Source organism: Terrapene carolina, unplaced genomic scaffold (genome assembly GCF_002925995.2).
Source record: "Terrapene carolina triunguis isolate 2854851 unplaced genomic scaffold, T_m_triunguis-2.0 Scaffold427, whole genome shotgun sequence".
In the NCBI taxonomy this organism is placed as follows: Eukaryota; Metazoa; Chordata; order Testudines; family Emydidae; genus Terrapene; species Terrapene triunguis.
The window spans coordinates 8,733-18,943 of record NW_020664778.1 but is presented as its reverse complement, the minus strand read 5'-3'; the positions used below and the strand labels follow the sequence as shown (position 1 = coordinate 18,943).

Sequence of the window (10,211 nt, the reverse complement as noted above, 5' to 3'; positions counted from 1 at the left end):
GCAGGGGCGGGGCCTCGGGGTAAAGCCCAGGCAGAGTGGGGCGGGGCGTCAGGGCAGAATGTGGGCGGAGCAGGGGCGGGGCCTCGGGGTGGAGCGCAGGGCAGAGCCTTGGGGCAGAGCTGGCTGCGAGGCGAGCCAGGGCCATTGACAAGGGTGGGGCCTGCACCGAGGCCCAGGAGTAAATGCTCTTCCGTTCTCTCTCCTCCCCATTCCCCAGGTCGTTCGACATTGAGGCCACCTTCCCCATGGAGTCCATGCTGACGGTGGCCGTGTACGACTGGGACCTGGTGGGCTCTGACGACCTGATTGGGGAGACCAAGATCGACCTGGAGAACCGATACTACAGCAAGCACCGGGCCACCTGTGGCATCTCACAGACCTACTCCACGTACGGAAACACCTCCCGCCCCAGTGCCCCGACTGAGTGAGAATGAACCTGCCCCCGGGCAGAGCGCCAGGCCCAGGCCTATACCCGCCCCCCAGCCCAGCAGGGCACGTGGAAACGCTGTGTGCTACTTACCCCTGGGCCTGTCTGCGCCTGTGTGGGGCACCCCACGTGGAATAGCAGGAATGCAGGGCAGGATCAGGGGCCTCAGCAGAGGGTGCATAGGCACTCCAGAGGGGACACGTAAGGCCAGGCCTGAGGGGCATTGGCCAGAACTTGGTGGGGAAGCCCAGGACTGGGGCGGCAGGGGACCGTGGGTCAGGACTGAGGGGCACCAGCAGACCTACGTGTGGGGAATCCAGGGCAGGGACCGCAAGGGGCGCAGTTCGGGATTGAGGGGCACCGGCAGATCCATGTGTGGGGAGCTCAGGGCTGGGAGAGCGGGGGACATTGGTCTGCACAGTCCCTTCCCATATGATTCCCGGCTCCAGCCGCTGTGATTCCGCCTTCCTCCCAGCCCCGGGGGAGCGGGGCCGGCCCCTTCTCCCTGGGTGAGTTGGAATCAGTGGGATCCGCAGCGGCTCTCCCTGACCCCAGCCCTTTCTTCACAGCCATGGCTACAACCTGTGGCGGGACCCCGGGAAGCCCACGCAGATCCTCGCCAAGCTGTGCAGAGAGGGCAAGGTGGACGGGCCCCACTACGGCCCCGGAGGGCGGGTGAAAGTCGCCAACCGGGTCTTCACCGGCCCCAGGGAGATGGAAGATGAAAACGGTAATGGGGCCAAGGGCGCGGCACTCCCCCTGCTGCCCGTCAGCCGGCTGGAACTGGCTATGTGGAAAGTAGCCACAGTGTCTGATCTGGGGCAGCAGCACGGCTGGTCCTGTGCCGGGGGGTTTCTCTGCAGCTACCCCCTGGCCAGTCCTTGCAGACATCTGCGCACATCTCCCCCGCTGTGGGCACCCCCCACACACACACCAGGCCAGGCAAGGAGCGTGCCAGCAAATCGAACACCTGCTTTGCAATGGGGAGACGGAGGGTGTGGGTCGGCCTGCTCTGGCCGGGCAGGGGGCACTGGGAGGGGCCTGACCCAAAGCCCCCTGAAGTCAATGGAGGTGAGACAGCCCATGCTCCTTGGCCCTGCCCAGAGGGGGTGGGTGTTCTCCTGCCTCGGGCTGGCAGTGGGGAGCGCGGCCTGGCTCAGCGCTCGCTCTGCGCACGCAGGTCAGAAGAAGCAGACGGACGAGCACCTGGCCCTGGCAGTGCTGCGCCACTGGGAGGAAATCCCCCGCGTGGGCTGCAAGCTCGTCCCGGAGCACGTGGAGACGCGGCCGCTGCTGAATCCCGACAAGCCTGGCATCGAACAGGTACCGCCCGCCCGCCTGGCATCAGGGTCACCGGCTCGGTGCTGGGGGGGGACGGAGAGGTGAACGCAGCACCCCCGTCTGGCCCTCGGGAACGCCAGCTCTGCTGAGCCTCATGGGTTCCCACGTGCAAGGCAGATCCAAGGCCATATGGACCGGCCCCATCCCATCCCCCAAGGTGGAGAATCCTGCAGGGGAAGCCCCTTCCCACAAAAAATCACCCCTGGGGAGCAATAATAGCAATGATCTCTGCCTCCCAGGCCCCAGCCCTGTCTGATTAGGTCCCCTCCCCCTTTCCATACCTCCCCAAGCCCCCGTTCCCTTGTGCTCCCCAAGCCCACAGCTGTAGGTCTCTGGCTGCCTTTGTCATGCCTGGACCCTGTGCTCTACCCTCATGCGCTTGTTTCCCCTCCAGCTCCACCCTGCAGCCCCGCCCCGTGGCCATGCCTCTCCCCGCCCTTCCCACCGTACCCCACGTCCCCTCGGTACCCCGTCTATTGCCTCTCATCTACTCCCCGGGCAGGCGACACTCTGTGGGGGGCTGGGGGTGCAGCTGAGCCCCCGAGCTGGCAACGTTCTCTGCCAACACGGCCTGCCACGGCCTTGTCGCCGTGCGACTATCACCTTCAGGCTGGTGCTGCCAGGTGAGAGGGGAAGGACCCCAGGAAAGGGAGGGGAGGACACAGCAGGGGGAGCTAACTTGGTCTCCCCAACGTTGCAGGGCCGGCTGGAGATGTGGGTGGACATGTTCCCCATGGATATGCCGGCACCTGGCCCCGCCATCGACATCTCTCCCAGGAAGCCGAAGAGGTAACGAACCGAGTGGTCGCCTGGGACCAGCCCACACCCCACATCGGTCGCCCCTCATGCTGCCCGTAACGGGAGGTTTCCAGGCCTGCCTTAGCGCTCCTAAGCAGCCTGCTGGTTTGGGCAGAGATCTATAGGAAACCCTCGGCTGGATGGAGCCCACCCCTGCCCCGCGAGGAGCGATCCCTCCAGCCCATGCTCCTGGCCCCTTGATTTGGGCGGTGGCTGGGAGTCGGGGGGTGACGTCCTCCGTCTCCTGCTCCCGCCGGCTGCCCACAGGGAGGCAGCGCACGGGGCCCCAGCCAGGCACCGAGGCGGAGTTAGCGCCTGCAGGGCCTTGAGCTTCCGTGGCCGCAGAGATAAGGGCCTGATCTGAAGCCCAGTGAAATCAATGAGGCTCCTTCCACTGGCACTGGGCTGGATCTACTGGGGCTCAGGAGAGCTCAGGACCAGGGCGTGATCCGGCCGCAGGAGGGGACAGAGAGGCTGGGCAGGGAGGGTGATGGAGGAACCGGCGCTCAGCAGCACTCCAGGAACCGGTGCTGGGCCCTTCTCGCTGTGGCTGGGGCAGGGAAGGTCTTCAACAGCTTCCAGCACCAAAGCGCCTTCTGCCCGCCCGCCGCCGGGAAAGCTGAGCCGGGGCCCTGCCATCTGTTCCCGATCGCGACTAGTGGCCAGGGCCAGACCTGAGTGATGAGAAACACCCAGCAAAGCCCCCACCCTCTGTGCACGCATGTGGGTGTGAATGTGCCCGGCCTGCACGTGAGCCAGAGATTGCGGATCGAGCCAGGCCAGCGTTTTAACAACCCCGCGAGCCCCCGTCCATCAGCGACGAGGCTGCAGCCCCGGGGGCGTCGCAGCCCAGGGCGTGATGCGTATTATCTTCAGCTGGGGTGGGTCAGCATCCCTGGCAGGGAACCATGGCAAGGAGCCACCCCAGGTCACACCTGCTGGAGCCCTAAACTATTCGTTATGAATCTGTTACTCAGCAGCGTGCTAGGGGCCTCGGCTGGGCCCTGCCCGAATGCGCCTACAGGAGAGGGGGCTCCCTAGGTATGAAACCCACAGCCCGACCTAGGGGACATGGGCTCTGGCTCCTCCCAGCTCCCCAGACCCCCAGCTGGGCCTGGGGGCAGGGCTGTGCTGGAACATGGGGGCTGCCGGGACGCTGGTTTGAGCAGGGAGGGGAAATTCTGCTCCCATTGGCCCTGGGGCAGCCCCAGGGACTTCACTTGAATTCTGCGCAGGTGAATTTTGTGGGCCCAGGTGCCAGCAGCTGCTGCAGCAACAGGCTGCCCTGCTCCAGCCCCCGAGCTGGGAGCAAGCTGACCAAGCCCAGGAGCCGGCTGCCTGCCCAGGTCCCCCGGCCGGCGGGCGGCGGGACGTCAGATTAGCTGATCCTAACGGCTCCTTCTGGTCTGAAACAGCGGAGGGGCCCAGCACTGGGCTGCCACGAAGCTCACGGCTCAGCCCTCCTCTTGGGCCAGCACCGTGGCACCCCCAAGGAGAGGGGTCCTGCCCCGGGGAGCCGATCCCAGCGCCCCACCGGCTCTGTGCCGTTCTGCCCCAGCTTTCCCCGCCGGCCTCGCCTCACCTCCTTGTCTCCCTTCCAGATATGAGCTTAGAGTGATAGTGTGGAACACAGATGAGGTAATCCTGGAGGACGATGATTTCTTCACTGGGGAGAAATCCAGTGACATTTTTGTCAGGGGGTAGGTACAGCGCGGCGCCGGCGCCTCGCTCCGGGATCCCGCTGGCGCTTGGTGTGGGGGCCGTGGGGGTGAATAACAGACATTCTGCTTCTTTGTTTTGCCTCTGTGTGTGTCTCCCCCCCCACCCCCTTTGCCGTGTCTGCTCCGCGCCCGGTGTGGCTGTCCGTGTGTTCCCGCCCCGCCGGCCGCCTAGCTGTGAGCTGCGGGTGGTGATCTGGAACACCGACGAGGTGCTGCTGGAGGATGATGCATTCATGACAGGAGAGAAGATGTCTGACATCTATGTCAGGGGGTAACGGACGAGGCCCCCCCCTCCCCTGCGGGCCGTGCAGAGGGACACACGCGCCCGCTCAACCTGTCCCGAGTGTCGCTGGCGTTCCTTGCTGCCCCTCGGGAGCACTCCACCCAAACCCGTGCACGTGGAGCTCAGGCTACGGGGCTGTTTAATTGGGGTGTAGATGAGTCACCAGGCTCTGGGACCCCACGAGCGGGCAGCATGCGTCACCGCAGATCAGGGCAGTGGAAGCTTAGAATTGCCTTGGGATGGGGCTTCCCAGGGCGTTCTCCATCATTCTCCATCACACTCACAGGCCCGGGGGCGAGGGGTTGCTGCTGTTAGCTTCAAGCCAGGCAAATAGTTAGTGTGTAGATTTCTTTTCCCATCTCTGAATGGGTTATGCCCCCCACCCCGGCCACCGCTCTGCATGGACCCCTCCCCGCTGAGCCCTCTGCACGGGGCTGGGCTTTCACGCCACTAGTCTGCAGGGGGGGTCCCCGAGATAATGGGGACACGTGGCATTGGGCAGGGGAGTGGGGGCTGGGTACAGATTTTGCAAGGGCTGCTGATGGGTGCAGGGCAGAAGGGGCCGCTTGGGTCGCTGAGAAAGTTTTGGGGGGGTCGTGGTGGCTAATCAGCTGAGATGCTGAGGCCAAAGCCCTAACGCACTCCCAGGCTGCATAACTGGGGAATCTGGAGTAGAAGCCGAGAGGTTATTTTGTGTCTGTTTGGCACCGGTGGAACCACTGCTGGAATCCTGGGTCCAGTGCTGGTGGATTCGCTGGTCAAGGAGGATGTTGATACATTGGAGAGGGGCAGAGAAGAGCCACAGGAATGATTAAAGGATTAGAGAACCTGCCTGATAGTAACAGACTCAAGGAGCTCGATCTATTTAGCTTAACCAAGTGAAGGTTACAGGGTGACTTGATCCCAGCCGATACCCGGGAGCACAGATTTAATCATGGGCTCTTCAGTCCAGCAGAGAAAGGGCTAACAGGAGCCAATGGCTGCAAGCTACAGCTAGGCAAAGTCAGACAGGAACTAACGCGTCGTTTTTTAGTAATGAGGGTAATTAACCATGGGAACAATTGCCCGAGGCTCGTGGTAGATTCTCCAGCGCTGGCGATTTTTAAGTCACGGTTGGATGTTTCTAAAGGAGCCGCTGCAGAGAGGCTTCTCGGGCAGTGCCCTGGCCTGTGTTAGCCAGGAGGTCAAATGAGATGATCACACTGGGCCCCTGGGCCCTATGACTCTGCAAACCTGCCCTGCCCACAGCCCCCTGGTGCCCCTCTGGGCCAAGCAGGCAGTCCACACACACACACGTTCCCTTCCGCAATCCCATCCCCCTCCTCCTCGTCATGTCCCATTGGATCACCCAGGTTCTCCCATCCCTCCGGGTGCGTGGACCCTGCTGGCCCTTCCAGAGAGGCATTGGGGCCCTGCCCTTATTGGTCGCCTGGTGAGCTCCGCGTAATCTGCCCCATTAGTCGAGTCCCCAACCCATTGCTGCGGTCGTTGCTCCCCTGTTTTGTGTGTGTCTCTCTGGGCCGCATGCTGCAGCTGAGGGTCTGTCTCGGCAGCTCCTTGGCACGGGGGGGGGGCGTGTCTGGTTGTCCCGTTGCTCCCCGTGACCAGCCCCGTCCCCCTGCCCGACTGTCTGGTCCCTGCAGGTGGCTGAAGGGCCAGCAAGAGGACAAGCAGGACACGGACGTGCACTACCACTCGCTCACGGGCGAGGGCAACTTCAACTGGCGCTACGTCTTCCCCTTCGACTACCTGATGGCGGAGGAGAAGATCGTCATCTCCAAGAAGGAGTCCATGTTCTCCTGGGACGAGACTGAGTACAAGATCCCGGCTCGCCTCACCCTGCAAGTCTGGGACGCCGACCACTTCTCTGCTGATGACTTCCTTGGTGCGTAGGTGAAGGGGGCAAGGGAGTGACGCACTGCCAGGCCTGGGCACGAGGCTGCGGTGGGGCAGGGAGAGCCACCCAGCCGTGCAGCACCAGGCTGGCATCTGGGGATCCACTCTGGGCGCTGGCCGCGGCCGGGGAGGCAAGGCTGGCGGGAGAGGGTGAGAGGATAGAGAGAAGGGGGGCGGCCCCAGGTGAGGGAGAAGAAGCCACCAGAGGAGACGCTGATCTATCAAGGCAGGGGAGACCCCCAGGAGCTCAGAGGGGAGGGAGAGCAGGGGATGAGAGGTCCAAGGGACCAGCTGGCTCAAGCTCCTCTGGCACTTTCCATGAGGCTCAGGGTGTTGGCCCTGGGGCGGCAGCTCCGTGCACCCGGCGGCAGTGCCAGCGCGCTGGGACGGCTGCTGTTGTTTCTCCCTGGCAGGGGCGATCGAGCTGGACCTGAACCGCTTCCCGCGCGGCGCCAAGACGGCGAAGCAGTGCAGCATGGACATGGTGACTAACGAGGGCGACCTGCCCCTGGTCTCCATCTTCAAGCAGAAGAGGGTGAAGGGCTGGTGGCCCTTCGTGGCCCGGAATGAGAACGACGAGCTGGAGCTCACGGTGAGGATGCCGGGGAGAGGGGCACTGCTGAATGCAGCACCGCAGTGTGGGCCCGGCCTCAGTCACCACCGGGAAGGGCACTGGCAGAGCTGGGCGTGGGGGGCCCAGGACCAGGCCAGCAGGGGGGCTGCAGGACAGAAGTGATGGGTGACTCATTCCCATCAGAGGTTGGGCTCCACAGGGCTGGAGACTTTGGGCTCCTTCTCTGACCATGCGGCTCTCGGGGCTGGGTGTTCTGCCCAGCCGGGTGGCAGGTGCAGGCGGAGCAGCCGCTCAGACGCTGCCGGTCCCAGCTGTAGCCAGGAAGCGCAGAGCCAGGTGGAGCTGAGTGAGATCGGAGAGAACCAGAGGGAGCCTGACCCGCACTGCCTGGCCCTGGGCACACCCCTGGCTCCGTTCTCTGGTGCTGGTAGATCCTGGGAGCGGTGAGACCGTTCCTCAGGGTGGGGGGGTTACGGTCACCCCCGCCAGCTCAGGTGATGTGCGCTGGGAGGATTCGGCAGCTTTCCAGCCGTAGGCCCCAAGACGCCATCCCAGGCTGCGGGATGATCCCCCGCCCTGGGGAGTTCTCAGTCAGGGCAGTCCCGGGCCCCAGAGCGACTCTCTCTGCTCCCCCCAGGGCAAGGTGGAGGCCGAGCTGCACCTGCTGACAGCGGAGGAGGCGGAGAAATCCCCCGCGGGGCTGGCCCGCAACGAGCCCGACCCGCTGGAGAAACCCAAGTAAGTGACGGGGCGGCGAGGGGACCGACAAACGTCACGCCGGAGCCTGCGGGGGCCTGGGGGGAGGCTGAGGATGTGGGGTAGGCAGTGGGGATGAAGGCTGGGTAGAGAAGGGGGGTTAGGTGCGTGGACCTGATGCTACAGGGCAGGGAGGGGGCTGGGCAGCTGGTGGGGGCACCCCATGATACGGGCTGTTTTCCCCCCATACACCTCCAGTTCTCTGTGTCTGTGTCAATCTTTCTTTCCTGCCTTTCTTCACCTCCTCCCCGTCACTCCGGCCACCCCCCTGCATCCCCCCAGCCGCCCCGACACTAGCTTCATCTGGTTCCTGAACCCCCTGAAGTCCATCCGTTACTTCATCTGGCACACGTACCGCTGGTTCCTCCTGAAACTCCTCCTCCTCCTCCTTGTGCTCCTCCTGGTCGGCCTCTTCCTCTACTCCATGCCGGGCTACCTGGTCAAGAAGCTGCTGGGGGCCTGAGGGCACCACCCCCTTTGTTCATGGTACTTCCCGCCCCGAACACCCGGGGCACATTTGCTGGCTGAGATCACTGGAGGGGCCCGTGAAGGCGTTGGGTGCGCGGAAGGGGACTAAGGTGGGGTATAGTCAGGCTGCCAGGTGCCCTGGCCAGTCCCATGGGTGGCAGGGAGCAGCCGTGACTCATTGGAGACTGGCCAGCGAGAGGCCGGCTGGGTCTCCCGGCGCTGATGAGCAGCTGGGCTAAGGCACGGAGGGAGCAGTCGGGAATTTGGGGCATAGCCGAGGGAGAAGGGAACTGGCAGGGGAACTGGCTCGGCCCAAGGCCGGGGGGCGGTGGGTGGAGACACGAAGACCTGGTGGTGGGGTGGGGAGAAGGCTCTTCCCCTACACAGGGGCCTGGCTGTGTCTAACGCTGCTCACCCGGGCCGTGCGTCTCTTCCCCCCCCGCCTCCTGCTGCCGCTGCCCGTTGGATAGTCGCCCCGACACCTCCTTCATCTGGTTCCTCAACCCGCTCAAGTCCATCAAGTACCTGATCTGCACCCGCTACAAGTGGCTCATCATTAAGATCGTGCTGGCGCTGCTGCTCCTCATCATGGTGGGACTTTTCCTCTACAGCATGCCCGGCTACATGGTCAAGAAGCTGCTGGGAGCGTGAGGCCGCCCGGGCCCAGGGCCACGCACCCGCTCGCCATGCTGGAGCGGCGCCGGGACTGGGTTTGGGGGAATGGCCTGCGGCTTCTCCTTGTTTGCGTTTTCTTCTTCGCGGCTCCCTTTGGTGTATTTCTCTCCTGAGGCCGGAGGGAAGGAAGAGTTGGGCCTGGTGCGCTGGGCTCCCGTAGCGCTTTCCGTGGGTGAATGCAGCTGACCAGGTCGGCGAATACAGGGCGTCCGAGCTGGCTCTAAGATTACACCCCCCACAGCTAAGAGCCTCTTAGCCGTGCCCCGGTTCTGGCTTCCAGAGCCCCAGGAGGCCAGTCGCCCACACTCACGGCCGGCCTGGCAGGGAGGGGGAACGTGCGGCTCTGGTTTGTTCCACGCCCTCCTTCCTCCACGGCCAGCGTCGCCCTGGGGAGCAGGTGCCAGGGAGAACAGGGGCGTTGCACACCGAGAGGTCACATCAGAGGAGTCTGAGGAGAGGAGCCATGGGGCTCTCCAGAAAAGCAGCCCCCTCTGCTTGAGTCCCCCACCCCACAGGCCCATGCTGGCTCGGAGGCTGCCCATGACCAAGGCACTGGCTCTCCTGCCCCCGGGGGGAGGTGACAGTCACCCCGAAGGCTGTGGAGAAAGCAGCAGCCCAGCAACAGAGCCGGGGAAACATGCCCAGGCTGTGAGGAGACGCAGTTCTCCAGGCTGCCTGCCGTCATTGTGTGAGGTGGGCCGAGACCCAGCCTGGGCCCGTTTTCCAGCCCCCCCCCCCCGCTGCTCTATTTAGGCCAGTGCATGGCTTGCGCAGGAATCCCTTCGGTGCTGCCTGGAGGGCCACCCAGCAGGTCCCTTTTCTAGCCCCGATGCCCAGTAAACGCAGCGGGGCCTGTCGCTGCAGGGGATGCTGGGAGGGTCCCTGCTGGCCCCAAGCCCTGCTAACGCTTGGCCCGATGCGTTCCAGCCGTTCCCTTCCCCCTGGGCCGAGAGCGCATGTCTGGTGTTCACTCATTTCTGGCCCTGGGTCTGAGCCACTCGCTGCCGGGGACGAGAGCCGCCGGCCCAGGGGCCACTTCGGGGGGGGGGGGGGAGGGGAGCCTCTTTTGTTTGTTTTTATGATGTTTGTGTTTTATCTGTCAATAAAAAAAGAGGAAAGAAAATGGAACCGCCCCAGTTGTGGGCCTGGTGTGGAGCTGGGAACATCCCAGGGCCCCTGGCTAAGGCGCCGGCTACCCTTTGGAGCGTGGCTTAGTCACTCGCTGCATAGGCAGGGCCGGCTCCAGCATTTCTGCCGCCCCAAGCAAAAAAA

The 10,211-nt window shown here is 64.2% G+C and overlaps 1 protein-coding gene across 1 annotated transcript in view; it reads left to right on the top strand.

The window, feature by feature from the left end:
• The window catches only part of OTOF (otoferlin), a 99,342-nt gene extending 90,427 nt beyond the window's left edge, over positions 1–8,915 (top strand). Inside the window, exons 36-44 of the mRNA XM_029913047.1 lie at positions 218–388; positions 997–1,157; positions 1,608–1,750; positions 2,469–2,557; positions 4,168–4,266; positions 6,214–6,455; positions 6,880–7,058; positions 7,678–7,778; positions 8,735–8,915. Coding sequence (XP_029768907.1) covers positions 218–388; positions 997–1,157; positions 1,608–1,750; positions 2,469–2,557; positions 4,168–4,266; positions 6,214–6,455; positions 6,880–7,058; positions 7,678–7,778; positions 8,735–8,915 — 1,366 coding nt within the window. The remainder of the gene's footprint in view (positions 1–217; positions 389–996; positions 1,158–1,607; positions 1,751–2,468; positions 2,558–4,167; positions 4,267–6,213; positions 6,456–6,879; positions 7,059–7,677; positions 7,779–8,734) is intronic.
• Positions 8,916–10,211: the final 1,296 nt, after the last annotated feature.